We start from the raw sequence: 16,574 nt of genomic DNA on the forward strand, positions 1-16,574 counted from the left end.
CCAAGACCCAAAGGACTGGGAGTGTAATGGTGCAACTCGAGGCACTGGGATAGGCTTTACCTGAGTTAACTTGGGAGCCAGGGGTCAGTTCAAACTCTTATCAACTAATACCCTGCTCGGACCCTCCCCCGTTCCCATGGGCTTTGCGTGGGCCCCGCAAACCCACAGCTCGGGCTGGGAAAACGGGGTCCCCCAAATTAGAAGGCCTTACTGTGGAGGAGGCTTACTGCTAGGGCTTGGGGACCCCCCGGACCGTGCCTACCCAGCTCCCTGACTGGACTGCCAGAACACGGAGCTCCCCTTTCCTGTTCCGCTCCGCTCCGCCCCGCACGCCGGCTGCAGGAACGCGCCTCCGTCGGGCCGCGCCGGTGCACGAGAGCTCGCGCCTCGGCGCGGGAGCGCGCCCCGGGGAGAACCCGAGCAAGATGGAGGCCGCGCAGAGGCCGCCGCCTGGGCCCGGCAAGCCGCCTCTGGGAGCGCAGAGCCGCGGCGCCTAGGCCGTGCCAGTCCCGGACCCACCGCTCCGGACCGGGCCCAGGTTGGTCTCCCCGCACCCCCTCCCCCCGGCCGCAGCCTCCGCGCGCGTCCGGCCTGGGCGCGGGGTAGCCGCCCCCCACCCCCCACTCCCGGCCCTACTGGGGCCCGGCCGCTCCCCCGCGCCCCGGCGACGGCCCCCTGCCCCTTGCCCACTAACTCGCGGCCCGGGCTGCCCGCCGGCCCCAGTCCGTCGTCCCCTTGGCCTGGAAAACCTCTCTCCCTAGCCCTGGCGCGCCAAACCTAGGCTCCCCTCAGCCTCCATCCAGCCCTGTCTTCTGAGGGACCCTCCCAACCCCCCGCCCCGTGTTCAGAGCCTGCAGTCCCGGTCCCCCGATGTTCCTCTAGCCTCATCCTGGTTCTTGCACTTCGCCCTCCCTGTCCCAGCCCCCATATCACCTTCCCAGTCCCCTAGTACTTGCCCCGTATATCCCCTTCTTACCCTCTCATGGAAGCGCCCACCTCCCTCTCCACAGACCCCTTTTAGACACCCAATACCAGACCTCCTTTTACCCCTAATACCAACCCCCAAATTCCCTTCCGACCTCCCTGTAAAACCCCTCAGCCAATTCTTCAGTACCGGACCACAGCCTCCATTCCATCTCCCCACGATCCCCTCTTACTCCGCCAATACTAGTCCCCAAGCCCCCTCCCCAACTCCACCATAACCACTTTCTAGCACTCCCCCCAGCTCCCATATTCTCATTCCAGCCCCCTCATCCCAGCCCCCCAACTTTCACATGGCCTCTTCCTAGGTCCCCGAATTGGAGATCTTTGCCAGTCTCCCCCTACCCCGACACCTCCCCAGTACTCTCCTGACCCCCTCCTAGCTCCTTCAAACCAGCCCCCGGGTCCACTCAGCTCCGCCTCAAGCCCCGCCCTCGAGGGTACCTTGGCTCAGGGCCGCTTCTCGCGTGCGTCCCCAGCTCCCGCCCGGCAGCCCGGCGGTCGGTCCCGGGCCGGCGGCCCCCGCCAGCCGCCGCCGCCGCCGGCTCCGCCCCCGGGCACCATGCTGCCCTCGCAGGAGGCCTCCAAGCTCTACCACGAGCACTACATGCGGAACTCGCGGGCCATCGGCGTGCTATGGGCCATCTTCACCATCTGCTTCGCCATCATCAACGTGGTGGTCTTCATCCAGCCCTACTGGGTGGGCGACAGCGTGAGCACCCCCAAACCTGGCTACTTCGGCCTCTTCCACTACTGTGTGGGCAGCGGGCTGGCGGGCCGAGAGCTCACCTGCCGCGGCTCGTTCACCGACTTCAGCACCATCCCGTCCGGCGCCTTCAAGGCGGCCGCCTTCTTCGTGCTGCTCTCCATGGTGCTGATCCTCGGCTGCATCACCTGCTTTGCGCTTTTCTTCTTCTGCAACACGGCCACGGTCTACAAGATCTGCGCCTGGATGCAGCTCTTGGCAGGTAGGGGAGGGGCGGGGGCGGGACCCCTGGAACAGACGCCGAGGACGGGCTCTTTTCTTCCGAGACCCCTTTTTGAAGGAGTCAGAGAGAGATTCTGCTCCTCTGTCTAAAGACACACCTCCTTCACTGACTCTCAGTAGCCACAGGGGAGGGGATTCTATGAGAGAGACACATTGGGGCAGAGGGCAGAGGCTTAGAGCTGAGTCTATAGGTTTGTGTGCTTGGATGTGGGAAGATTGCGTTTATTGATGTGTTAAGCATTTTGTCTGAGTTTCTGAGGGTCTCTGAGAGTCTCTTTTGGCTGTCTTAGGGGAAATAATTGTCTGAAAGAGGAGTTACTCTATATGTGAGCGATTTCTGTTGCACTGAAAAAAAGCATGAGATGGGGAATCAAGAGCTCTGACTTTGACCTTTAACTTGCTTATGTTATCAACTTCGATGTTTCACTTTACTTCTCTGAGGCTCTGTTTTCTCATCTGTAAAACAGTGGAGAAGATTCCAAATATGCATGAAAAAGTATTTTGTAAACTATGAAGTGCTGCGAAAAGATGAGGGGGGTTGGAGAAGGCTGTCTATTGTGTCTATCTAGTGTTTGAAATGTGGGTGGTTGACAACACCTGGAAACATGGGTCTCTGGGGGGCAAGTCTCCAGCACCCCCTACCCCAAAGGCAGAAAGGGTTCTGGTGCCATGCCTAGTGAGAATGAGTCTCTGAGGACGCTCTGAAATGTTTGGCTCAGACAGACACCTTGCCCTAAAGACCAGAGAAGGGCCTTTTGGGAGTAGGAACTGCTGAGACAGTTTTCCAGGATCCATTAGAGACTCCCTCCCCCCATCCCTGCCTACCTTTCAATCGAAGACAGATTTTGAAGATTCAGCAGCTTGGGTATTTGCCTCATTGCAGGCAGGGAAGAGAGTTTGGCTGGGGAAAATGGGGCCAGGATATGGCAGGGATATGGAGAAGGAAGACAGATGAAGATTTGGTGAAGGAAAAAGCTTAGAGCATTCCAGGGTTGAGAAAGAAAAGGGAAAATGTGATGCTTATGCAGCTAAGATGGTTTTTAAAAATAAGTATCTCAGGATATTCAACAAGTGTCAGCCCCTTCAAAAGAGACCTTCTATAGGTGTTCTGTCACTTGCTGATGATTCCACTGCTTAAAACACTGTAAGGAATTGTCTTTGGATTGTGAGGCATATGCTCTTGAACATTGTCATGGAGGGAAAACTACCATCTTTTCAAGGAGGTCTCTGGTTTTTGGAAATGGCCAAGTGTAGAAAACACAGGAGGTGATCAAATTGAGAATGGTCACTGGAGATGAAGGTCAAGGTGTGAAAGCAAAATCAGGAGACTGGTTTGCTTGCTCAGGAGGACTGTTACAAATGCTTGGAGGAATTATGGGCTCATTGGAAGAACTAATCAAGCTCTCAAAAGGACTGCCTGGCAGAAGTCAGCATTTATTCAGTATGGACATTCTGGTGGGCTTGTTTCAAGTCCATCTCACTACAATCAACTTAGACAGAGGTCTTTTAAGATTCTGGGGAAAATGAGAAAGGAGAATTGTAGGATGTGTGTGGGGGTATCTGTCAATTCCCAGAAAGTGATTTCCATTCTACTCTTATAAGGTGAGCCAGAAAGAATATAAACTCAGCTGGAACTCCCATTTCCTGAACCTTAATTTGTAGTCTGCAGATGGGTTGTTGACCTATTGCTCTTCCAATTCTCTGTAATCCATGTGGGTTTAATCTTGGGGACTTGATGAACTATCCAACAACCCCATGTAAATATAGAATTTCAGGGATCTGAGAAATCAGCTTCTTTGAACCCTGCCTTCTTCCACTCCTGTCTTAGAGGAAACTGAGCCTGGAGAAGTGAAGGTCACACAGCCGGTAATAGAGTAAACTAGGCTTGACTCCTGGCCCAGTGCTCTTTCCCTTGTCTTACTGCCCCACTCCAAAGGTGGTTATCAGAGTTGAGCAGTTCATTCTATCTGACTTAGAGATTTCTGAGCTCTGGGCAAGTGATTGATTCACTCTGCTTAATAAAGGGCAGGGGCTGGAGAACTGGACTACTAGTCATGGCATTGTACTGGGGGGTGTGTGTGTATCTTAGCTAATTCTGCCTGTGACTCACCATGCAGTGTTAAGCAACCATTTTTAGCTTAAATCTCAGTTTTCCCATCTGTACAATGGGGGACTAATCAGTGAGATTAGTAGATTTAAAATATGTCTTTCAGCCATGTGGGGTTCCCAGAATACCTCTTTCACTAAGATCATTCTACTTAGAAAGGGAGAAATCAGTCATCCTCAGAGAAACTGCAGAGAAGAAGAGGACCTTGTTTGTATCACATAAGAAGTAGAGAGCCTTCTCTGGCAGTCCAGTGGTTAAGACTCTGTGCTTCTACTGCAAGCAACATGGGTTCAATCCCTGGTTGGGGAACTAAGATCCTGCATGCCATGCAGCAAAAAAAAAAAAAAAAAAAAATTAGAATGCCTGTTGTATAGTTTTTGTTCAAGTGAACATTTACTCAGGTTGTTTGTTTGTTTTTGTTTTTGGCTGCATTATGAAGCATGTTGGGTATTAGTTCCCCTCCTAAAGATAAAACCCCTACCCCCTGCATTGAGAACATAGAGTCTTAACCACTAGACTGCCAGGGAAGTCCCTTTACTTAAATATTTTAGAGTCTTCTGAGTGCAGAGCACTGGACCATTGGGAAAATACAAAGAGATATTTATTCCCTTCTGTATTTCTCACCTGCTCAGTGAACATCCTTCTGCTAGGTGCTGCAACACTGAGATCAACTCTGACCGCAAGGCTCCTAGGTCGAATAGCACAATCTCTGCTCACAGGAAGCTTACCGTCTAGCTGAATCACTATATTGGTCAGCACTCTCTCAGTGAAGTGACAGAAAGCCAACTCAAGCTGACTTAAGTAAATTAAAATCAGGTAAAGGGGGTAGATATGCAGATGACACCACCCTTATGGCAGAAAGCAAAGAACAAAAGAGCCTCTTGATGAAAGTGAAAGAGGAGGGTGAAAAAGTTGGCTTAAAACTCAATTCAGAAATCTAAGATCATCCCATCGCTTCATGGCAAATAGATGGGGAAACAATGGAAACAGTGACAGACTTTATTTTCTTGGGCTCCAGAGTCACTGCAGATGGTGACTGCAGCCATGAAATTAAAAGACACTTGTTCCTTGGAAGAAAAGCTATGACCAACCTAGACAGCATATTAAAAAGCAGAGATATTACTTTGTCAACAAAGATCTGTCTAGTCAAAGCTATAGTTTTTCCAGTAGTCATGTATGGATGTGAGACTTGGACTATAAAGAAAGCTAAGCGCCAAAGGATTGATGGTTTCGAACTGTGGTGCTGGAGAAGGCTCTTGAGAGTCCCTTGGACTGCAAGGAGATCCAACCAGTCAATTCTAAAGGAGATCAGTCCTGAATATTCATTGGAAGGACTGATGCTGCAGCTGAAACTCCAATACTTTGGCTACTTGATGCAAAGAACTGACTCATTTGAAAAGACCCTGATGCTGGGAAAGATTGAAGGTGGGAGGAGAAGGGGACAACAGAGGATGAGATGGTTGGATGGCATCACCGACTCAACGGACATGAGTTTGAGTAAGCTCCGGGAGTTGGTGATGGACAGGGAAGCCTAGCATGCTGCAGTCCATGGGGTCACAAAGAGTTGGACATGACTGAGCAACTGAACTGAACTGAACTGGAAGAGGGTAGTGGTTTTGGCTCACATACATTAATAGTCAGGAGCACTGGCTTCAGGCATGGATGGATCCAGATGCTCAAATAATGTCATTAAAAAATAAGTCTGTCTCCATTTTCTGATTCCTCTATGTTGGCTTGTTGTTAAGTTCACTTCTCTTCTGAAGGTGATAAGTATGGCTACCAGCAGCTCTGAATTTACATTGCTTCAACTTAGCACTGCCTGTGGACAAAAGAACACTTGTTATTCAGTGATTGCAGAAAAAGTTCCAGGGCTCATTCTGATTGGCTCAGCTTTGGTCAAGTGTCCACCTCTTCATGAATCAGTGAGACTTTATCTAAGGTCTCGGCCACATGCCCATTCCTGGGACACATGAACTGATAGGGGAGAAAGAAATTCCCACACAGGGAAATCAGTGTGACCACTGGAGGAGAGGTACTGTAGGTTAGACAATTGCAGACAGAAACCTCCCCCTGGACAGTCTGAGCACTAATATGTGCTCAACCTTAGGTGCTGTGGAAACCCAGAGCAGTTGAGGAGGCTGCTGGCTTATTGGGAGGTGAAGCTTGAATAGGGCTGGGTGTGGCTAGATGTGAGGTTTGAGAGAGCATTCTGAACGGAGGGGAAGATCATGGTGGAGAAACAGAGAGGAGAAAGCCACATCTGGCTTGAGTGTGGGCTTCACTTAGGGGAACAGCAGGGAACGAGGCCAGGAAGGAATGATGGAGCTCCAGTTTGCGAGGCTCTGAGCACTGGGTCAGAAATTTTAGATTTTAATCAGCAGGTAGTTCAAAGCTATGACCACTATTATTATTCAGGAAAAAACAGTTAACAATTTCTGAGCCTTTATTATATGCTTGACCACATGCTAAACATTTACTTGCACACTATTATTGACTCCTCACAACCTCCCTATGGAGTAGGTACCCTAATGAATATTTCATAGGTGCGAACACTGAGCCTCAGAAAGGAGAGTCATTTGTCCAAGGTCATACAGTGGGTAAGCGGTCGAGCCAGAATTGTAACCCTGTCTGTCTAACTTGAAAGCCCAAGGATTTATGAAGGATTTATAAAGGAACATTCAGGATGGGAATAAAGACAGGATGAATTTGCCAGAAGAGCTGAATGCTAAGTGGAAAGACTGGGAGACTCAGGTGGCTCTTTGTGGAGTGAGGCGTCAGCTTTTCAGGGCTTGTCAGAATCTCTCTGCTGTGCTTTATCTGGTCTTTCCCATTTACGAGGTGCTAGCCATTTTCACATTCATTATGTCATTTGCTCTTCATCTGTTAAAATGACTTGTCTAAAGGTCAGACATCTAGAGAAGGAAGGAGCTGAAACTTCATATGAGTCTAAATGGATCTAGAACCTGTTTTTACCTCTGAACTGGAACCCAAGATGTGAATACACAGATTACAACAGTAAGGTCAATGTACTGAGTGCTTACCTGTGGGCTGAGTGAGGTTAGCCAAGGGGAGGTTGCTGGCTGGAAGCCTGCTTCAGGGTTGGAGAGGGCAGTGTGGAGAAGTGGTGGAGGACTTAGAATTCCTGCTCTGCCACCTCCCAGTTGTGTTCCTTGGATAAATGGGGTTTCTTCTCCGATTCTCAGTTCCCTTTTCTGTAAGATGGAGATGTTTATTGTACCTACTTCAGAGGTGATGGAAAGAAAGAAATGAAGCCATGGGGCTGAAATGCTGAGTGTGTGGCTCCTGGCGTACAGTGATCAACCAATGAATGGTCACTCTTCTTTCTGTGACATAGTCTGAGTGAAGAGCTGCTTGTGAGGAGTCCTTGCTGCTCAGGTGAAAGACTCTGGACTTGCTGAGATGATCAGAGGCCTTGAGAAGCCAAGGACTGTTAGCTAGGAAGGGTCCTACTCATCAGCTGGCTCCATACCCTCACTGTAGAGATGAAAAAACTGAGTTCCAGAGAGAAGAGACAGGTTCATGGTCACAAAGTGAGACTCTTCTGTCTACAGAAGGGAGATGATTCTGACCACAATTACTCAGTGTTGAGAGCCTACTATGTGCAAGGTACTGACTGGTGCTAGAATCACCGTGGAGAAGAGAGCATGTGAGATGGAGTGGGAGCTCGGGAGACTGATGGTGACACCAGGGGTTGGGTAGTGATCAGAGGTGAGCATCTTCCAGCCTAAGATGTGTGTCCTGAATCATCAGGGGTCTCTGTACTACAAACAGCAATGTCACTACAGCTTAGAATATGTATCCACATTCTTCCCCACTTGCTTGGATTGTGTTTCACATCTGGTTTGGGGCTTTCTTCATCCAGAGAGTCTTTGTTGTATGCAGTGAGACTGCTGTGCACATTTGGGGACTTTCTTTCCTCCCACCCTTTTTCCCTCCCTCCTTTTCTTTCTCCACCAACTCTCCTTCCTTTCTTGCTTTCACCTTCCTTCCCTCCCTCCCTTCTTTCATTTTTTGCTTTGTTCCCTCTCTCCCTACACCCTTCCTTTCTTTCTCACACCAGTCCTCTTACTGACAGCCTCCTCTGTGTGTTAGGCTCAGGGAAGCCTGAGTGAGTCCTCTTTCCCAGGTATTTCCCATGCGGTCCAGTGGTTGAGATTCCGAACTTCCCCTGCAGGGGGCGCGGGTTCCATCTCTGGTCAGGAAAGTTCTGCATGCTGCGTGGTTTGTGCTGTGCTGTGCTATGCTGTGCTTAGTCCCTCAGTCGTGTCGGACTCTTTGTGACCCCATGGACTGTAGCCCGCTAGGCTCCTCTGTCCATGGGGATTCTCCAGGCAAGAATACTAGGGTGAGTTGCAATGCCCTCCTCCAGGGGATCTTCCCAACCCAGGGATCGAACCCAGGTCTCCAGCACTGCAGGCAGATTCTTTACCATCTGAGACACCAAGGAAGCCCAAGAATACTAAAGTGGGTAGCCTATCCCTTCTTCAGGGGATCTTCCCAACCTAGGAATTGAACCGGGGTCTCCTGCATTGCAGGCGGATTCTTTACCATCCAAGCTACCAGGGAAGCCCATGGTATTGCCAAGGGGGAAAAAAAAGGAGTCCTTGCTCATAGTCCAATGGGAGATTTGGGAAAGAAATCACATCATCACACTGTAGGATGACGCATGAAATGACTGAATCTCGCAAGGGTATCTTGGGGGCACGCACTTCTGACACATTAAGGACAGCCAGGGAAGTCTTCCAGAAAAGTTCAGCGTTTGAGATGAGTCTTAAAGGATGTGGAGGAAGGAGAAGGGGAACCAGGCACAAGAGACAGTATGATTTAAGGTGTGGAGGAGGGGAAAGCCTGGTGCGCTTCGGGCGCCACAATCACTTGGTGTGAGGGGAGGTGAGCGCGGAGACTGGGAAGATGGACAAGGGCTGCCCGTGGATGCCTTGTACACCACGCTGAGGAGTTTAGACTTTATAAGCAGCAGGCAGTTGCTGACTTTTTAAAAAGTGTTTCAAATTCTTTGACTTTTGTTTTCCTTTTGGAAAAGTTAATACATTGCACATGAAACAAAATTCAAAAGATAAAATGACATACAATCAGATATGTGTCCTCCCTGCTCTCATCCCTCAGGGATCCTCCCAGAGGTCTCTTCCCAGGGGCAAACACTTTTACCATTTCTTGAGTATCCTTTCTGAGAAACTGCATAAATATACAAGCAAATGCCAACAATGTATTTTTTTTTTTTCATCAACGGTATACTAGTTATCTATTGCTGCAGAGAAAATTACTCCCAAACCCAGTGGCTTACGCATTTCTTATCTCTGTTTCTGTGAGTCACAGGAATTTGGGAGCAGCTTAGATGGGTAGTTCTGGCTCAAGGTCTCTCATGAAGTTGCACCCAAGACCTCAGTGAGGACTGGGGTCAGCTGAAGCTTGATTTGGGTTGGAGGAGACCTCAGAATGAGTGATCTGAGAGAGCGAAAGAAGAAGATACATTGCGCATCCCCCTCTTTTGGTAACAACTTTATTGGGATATAAATCATGTGCCACAAAATTCACATGTATAAAGTGTACAATTCAGTGGTTTTTAGTATATTTACAGAGTTGTGTAACCATTACCACAATTGATTGTAAGATATTTACATCACCTCAAGAAGAAGGCTTATACCCTTAGGTTGTCACCCCCTAAGCCTACCATCCCCATCCTCTCCCTCCTCTAAGCAACCTTTAACCTACTGTCTTACCTAGTAAGACCGTTCTGGGCATTTTGTATAAATTGTTGTTGTTTAGTCACTAAGACATGTCTGATTCTTTTGCAGTCTCGTGGACTGTAGCCTGCCAGGCTTCTCTGTCCGTGGGGTTTCCCAGGCAAGAACAGGAGTGGCTCGCCATTTCCGTCTCCACTTGTGTGAATAGAATCATATAATTTGTGGTCTTTGTGACTGACCTCTTTCACTTAGCACAATGTTTTCAAGGTTCATTCATGATGTAGCATATGTCCATATTTCTCCCTTTTTATGGCGGAATAATATTCCCTTGTACGGATATACCACATTGTGCTTATCCATTTCTCAGCTGTCGGACATTTGGGTTGTCTCTATCTTTTGGCTATTTGGAATACTGTTGCTGTGAATATTTGTGTACAAGTTTTTGTGTGGATACATGTTTTCGGTTCCCTTGGATATAACATGTTTTCAGTTCCCTTGGATATATATGTGGGAGTGGAATTGCTGGCTCAAGTGGCAACTTCAACATTTTGAAGAGCTGCTAGATTGTTTTCCAAAGTGGCAGTATCATTTTACATTCCCACCAGCAAGTGTGTGAGGGTTCTTATTCATATCCTCATCAACACTTGTGTTATTATCTTTTTTTTTTATCTGACTTTTTGATTATAGCCATCCTAGTGGGTATGAACTGGTAATTCACTGTGGGTTTGGTTTGCATTTCTCTAACGATTAAACATCTTCACATGCTTGTTTGCCATTTGCATATCTTCTTTGGAGAAACATTTATTCAAGTCCTTTGCCCATTGTTTTTCCTGTCAGTTTTATTGAGATATAATTGACACATAGCACTGTATAAGTTTCAGACATACAGCATAATTTGGTTTACATATGAATAATTATCACAATAAGTTTAGCAAACATCCATCAGCTTCAGTTCAGTTCAGTTTGCTCAGTCGTGTCCGACTCTTTGAGACCCCAGGGACTGTAGCACGCCAGGCCTCCCTCCATGTCCATCACCAACTCCCGGAGTTCACTCAAACTCATGTCCATCGAGTCGGTGATGCCATCCAGCCATCTCATCCTCTGTCGTCCCCTTCTCCTCCTGCCCCCAGTCCCTCCCAGCATCAGGGTCTTTTCCAATGAGTCAACTCTTCGCATGAGGTGGCCAAAGTATTGGAATTTCAGCTTTAGCATCAGTCCTTCCAATGAACACCCAGGACTGGTCTCCTTTAGGATGGACTGGTTGGATCTCCTTGCAGTCCAAGGGACTCTCAAGAGTCTTCTCCAACACCACAGTTCAAAAGCATCAATTCTTCAGCACTCAGCTTTCTTCACAGTCCAACTCTCACATCCACACATGACCACTGGAAAAACCATAGCCTTGACTAGACGGACCTTTGTTGGCAAAGTAATATCTCTGCTTTTCAATATACTATCTAGGTTGGTCATAACTTTCCTTCCAAGGAGTAAGCGTCTTTTAATTTCATTTTTTGCTGCAATCACCATCTGCAGTGATTACGTAGATACAAAATTAAAGAAATAGAAAAATATTTTTTGTGTGATAAGAACTCTTACGATTTACTGTTTTTTGTTTGTTTTTAGGATTTATTCTCAACAACTTTCATATATAATATACAGCAGTGGCAATTACATTTCTAATACTGTACATTACATTCGTAGTACTTATTTATCTTATCCCTGGAAGTCTGTACCTTTTGACCACCTTCATCCTATTCTGTCTCACCCCACCCCCACCTCTGATAACCACGTCATCTGATTTCTTTTTCTGATTTACCTACTGTGCTATGTTAGTTCCTATCATACAACTTAGTGATTTGATATTTCTATATATTTCAGAATGATCCCCGTGATAACTCTGGTTAGTCTGTTACTGTACAAAGATATTACATAGTTACTGACTATATTCCCCACACTGTACCTCACATACCCATAATTTGTTTATTTTGCAGCTGGGCGTTTGTACCTCTTAATCTCTCATTCACCTATTTCTTTCCTCTACATCCCCTTCCCCTTTACCCATTTTCAAATTGGGTTATTTTTCTTTTGACTATTGAGTTGTAAGAGTTGTTTTTATTCTTGGTGTAAGTCCCTTATCAGATATATGATTTGCATATATTTTCTAGTATTCTGTGGCTATCTTTTCACCTTGATAGTGTTCTTTGTAGCACTACAGTTTTAAATTTGTATAAAGTCCAGCTATCATTCTGTTGTTGTTGCTTGTGCTTTAGGTGTCATATCTAAGAATCCGTTTCCAAATCCAAGGTTACAAAAATTTACCTGTATGTTTTTTTCTAAGAGTTTTATAGTTTTCATGCTTACACTTAGGGCTCTGATCCATTTGAGTTAATTTTTGTGTATGGCGTAAGGTAAGGGTTCAGCTTCGTTCTTTTACTTGTGGCTGTCCAGTTGTCCCAGCAGTGTTTATTGAAAACAGTGTTCTTTCTGAGTTGAATGGTCTTGGCGCCCTCACCTAAAATCAGCTGACTGTGGGTTAATTTCTGGACTCTCACTTCTGCTCTGTTGATCTCTGTGTCCACCCTTATGCCAGTAACAGACTGTCCCGATGACTGTTGCTTTCTAGTGAGTTTTCCAATCAGCAAGTGTGAGTCCTCCAACTGCGTTCCTTTTTCAAGATTGTTTTGGGCATCATACTGCCTTTTTCTAAAAAGACTGAAGTATAGTTGATTTACACAATATTTAATATTGTGTTAGTTTCATGTATACAACAAAGTGATTCAGTTATATATTTTTCAGATTATATTTCATTATAAGTTATTATAAGATACTGAGTATAGTTCCCTGTGTTATATAGTAAATCCTTGTTGTCTATCTATTTTATGTATAGAATTTTGTGTCTGTGCATCCCTTATTCTTCATTTATTCCTTTCCCCTCTGGTAGCAATAAGCTGGTTTTCTAGTTGTGAGTCTGTTTCTGTTTTGTATGAGATTCTCTGAGTCCGTCCATGTTGCCGCAGGTGACAGTATTTCATTATTTTTATGACTGAATAATATTCCACTGTGTGTGTGTGTGTATATATATATATATATATATCACTTTTTTTGGGTCTTTTCTGGACATATGCCCAGGGGTGGGATAGCTGGATCATATGTTGCCTCTATTTTTAGTATTTTAGGGAACCTGCATACTGTTCTCCATTGTGGCTGCAATAATTTGCATCCCCACCAACAGTGTAGGAGGGTTCTCTGTGCTCCACATCCTCTCCAGCATTTGTTATTTGTAGACTTTTCGAGGATAGCCATTCTGACTAGTGTGCGGTGATAACCTCATTGTGGTTTTTATTTGCATTTCTCTAATAATGAGCGATGTTGAGCATCTTTTCAGGTGCCTATTGGCCATCTGTATGTCTTCTTCAGAGAAATGTCTTCTGCCTTGCTCATTTAAAAATTGGATTATTTGGTTCTTTTGAGTTGTATGAGCTATTTATGTATTTTGGTTATTAACCCCTTGTCAGTTGCACAAGTTTGTAAATATTTTCTCCCATTCTGTAGGGTGTCTTTTCATTTTGTTGATGGTTTTCTTCGGTATGCGAAAGTTTTTAAATTTGATTATGTTCCATTTGCTTATTTTTGCTTTTATTTCTTTTGCCTTGGGAGACTGATTCAAGAAAATATTGCTATGCTTTATTTCAGAGAATGTTTTGCCTATGTTCTCTTTTAGGAGTTTTATGGTGTCATGTCTTATATTTAGGTCTTTAAGCCACTTTGAGTTTATTTTTGTATATGGTGTGAGGGAATGTTCTAATTTAATTGATTTACATGTGGCTGTCCAGCTTTCCCAACACCCCTTGCTGAAGAGACTATCTTTTTCGCATTGTACCTTCTTGCCTCCTTTGTCGTAGCAACTGCCTTTTATGTTCTAATCTCAGACATCACAGACCACTTCTGCCACACTCTATTTTTAGAAGTGAGTTACTAAATCCAGCCCACATTCAAGGGGAGGAGAATTCAGCTCCTCCTCTTGAAAAGAAGTATATTTTAAAAGTTGTGGACATATTTAAAAACCACCACAAATGGTAGGATACTAAACAGTTGGTTTGTCTTGCTTTTTAAACTCAACAACACATTTGGAAATTGTACCAAATCAGTGTATAGAGAGTTACTTTTTCTTTAAGAGCTGCATAATATACTTTTTTTCCCCAAAATTTCTTTGGTGTGGACCATTTTTAAAGTCTTTAATGAATTAGTTACAATATTGGTTCTGTTTTATGTTTTTGGTTTTTTGGCCACGAGGCATGTGGAGATTCTTAGTTCTCCCCGACCAAGGATTGAACTGACACCCCCTGCACTGGAAGGCAAAGTCTTAACCATTGGGATGCCAGGGAATTCCTATAATATTCCTATATTATTCCTATAAAATTCCTATACTTTTGTATGGATGCGTCATCATTTAGAAATCAATATTTAAATTGTTTACAACATCTTGCCATAACAATATTTCAATGGATAATGTTGTATATAAATAATTAAGACACATATGTAAGTATTAGGATAAAATAAAGACCTAGAGTGGAATTGCTGGATTAAATGGTCTCTGTGTTTACAATTTTGACAGATTCAGTCATAGGCTCCTCCAAAGAAGTTACACAAAGATATACTCATAGCAACAGTGTATGAGGGTACCTGTTTCCCCACATTCTTGCCAACTGAATGTGTTATCAAATATTTTGACAACCCAATGGGCAAAAAGTACTCTATTATGGTAGTAATTTGTCTTTCTTTTAGGAATGAGGTTGAGTGCCTTTTATATATACAGGCAAACCTCCTTTTACTGCATTTCACTTTATTACACCTCACAGATATTGCCCCCCTCCTTTTTTTTAATAACAATTTGAAGCTTTGTGGCAACCCTGTGTTGAGCAAGTTGATTGGTGCCATTTACCCGATAGCATTTGCTCCCTTTGTGTCTCTTTGTCACATTTTGGTAATTCTCACAATATTTCAAACTTTTTCATTATTTTATTTGTTATGGTTGATCTGTGATCAGTGATCTTTGTAATTGTTTTGGCATTTATTTTAGCTATAAAGGATTTTAAAATTAAGTTTGTACTTTTTTTAAGACATAATGCTATTGTGCACTTAATAGACTACAGTATAGTGTCAACATAACTTTTATATGTGCTGGGAAACCCAAAATAAGTTTGTGTAACTCGCTTTATTGTGATATTTGCTTTATTGTGGTGGTCTGGAACTAAACCCACAATATTTCCAAGGTGTTCCTATCTTTTTTCTATAAACTGTCAGTTCATAAATATTTTTCTACCAAGCTAATGGTATTTTCCTCCTTTGATTTGTAAGAACTCTTTATAAGTTAAAAGTTAGCTCTTGGTGATATGAGTTGCAAATATTATCCATCAGTTTATTTTTTGATTTTGTCTATGGGTGTTTTCTCCACGGTGAAATTCTATTTTTCTCAGCTTAAGCAAATTACCAGTTCCTTCTGGTATGGCTCCTGAGTGTAGTATAATACCTAGAAAGGTCTTGGAGTGTTTTGAGTGGGGGTGGGAAGCAGAGATCTGCTTGTTGGTAGAGAGGATGGGCTGGAGGTGTAACGAGGTTGAGGGCTGAACTATTCTTATTCTGACAGTCTTTTATTTTTGTTTTATTCTTTTCATTTCCATTTCATCTTATCCATCATTATGAACCTTTAATCCCAGAGCTGTTTAATGGCATAATGAGAGCCTTGGATCAGGAGTCTGCCTGGCACAGAGTGTCTATTGAATAAACAGATGATGAGCTCTGATTTAAGTCCTAGCTCCACCACCCTCTCCTTTGGAGGCAGCATATTCAGTGGTCAGCTAACCTGAATTTGAATCCTGAGTGTGGCATTACCAACTAAAGTGTCCTTTGGAAGGTTATACAATTTCTGACTCTAAGTTTCCTCCACTATAAAATGGAGACTATAATAGTAACTAGCTCATATCCAATGGTTAAGACTTTGTCTTCCAATGCAAGGGGTGTGGGTTGGATCCCTGATGGAGAAGAAAAGATCCTACATGCCTTGTGATGAAAAAACCAAAACATAAAACAGAAGCAATATTATAATTACTTCAATAAAGACTTTAAAAATAGAACACATCAAAAAAAATCTTAAAAAAAAAAGAAGGGTCTCTCATCTTCTGGGACTGGAGGGAAGTTAAGATTAGAGTGAATCTAGGTAAAATTGTGGTCAATTAAAAAAACAAAAAGAAAGATTGAAAACTGAGAACTGGGAGATACACCTAGAAAAGCAGGGAGCTTAGAAAGTTTGGCCTTGGAATTTGGGGTCTTATTCCTAGGTTCTGAGCAATTACATGGAGGCATGGGAATGATCAGGGCCAGATGTGGGTTTAGCAAGATGACTTGGGCAGCTGCCGCAGGGATCGGACGGGATGGAGACTTGATGGAAGATCAGGAGCCTGGTGGAGGGCATAGCAGTGGTCCAGGTGAAAGGCGCTGGAGGAGGGGAAGGAGGAGATCTTATTTAGGAGCCCAGCAGCTGTGCGTCTGGTGGGGCGAGGTGAAGACAGGCAGGCCTTGCAGATGATTCCAGGTCCCCTCGTTGAACGATTGTGTCTTGGAATGACATGCCCAAAGGACCCAGTAGGAGATCTGCTCAGTCTGGGAAAGGCTGAATTTGTCAGAGGGAGGGTCTGACAGCTGTTGGCTTTTCAGGCCTTGGCCTGAGGAGAGAGGTCTCAGCTGGAGATGCAGATGTGAGTCTGTGTGTGGGTGAAAT

General features: G+C 44.8%; 1 protein-coding gene across 1 annotated transcript in view; it reads left to right on the top strand.

Annotated features, from left to right (window-relative positions):
• The first annotated feature begins 625 nt into the window (after positions 1 to 625).
• Positions 626 to 16,574, top strand: part of LHFPL4 (LHFPL tetraspan subfamily member 4) — a 31,208-nt gene continuing 15,259 nt past the window's right edge. The window contains exon 1 of the mRNA XM_061396331.1: positions 626 to 1,949. Coding sequence (XP_061252315.1) covers positions 1,544 to 1,949 — 406 coding nt within the window. The 5' untranslated portion in view covers positions 626 to 1,543. The remainder of the gene's footprint in view (positions 1,950 to 16,574) is intronic.

Source organism: Bos javanicus, chromosome 22, assembly GCF_032452875.1.
Source record: "Bos javanicus breed banteng chromosome 22, ARS-OSU_banteng_1.0, whole genome shotgun sequence".
In the NCBI taxonomy this organism is placed as follows: Eukaryota; Metazoa; Chordata; class Mammalia; order Artiodactyla; family Bovidae; genus Bos; species Bos javanicus.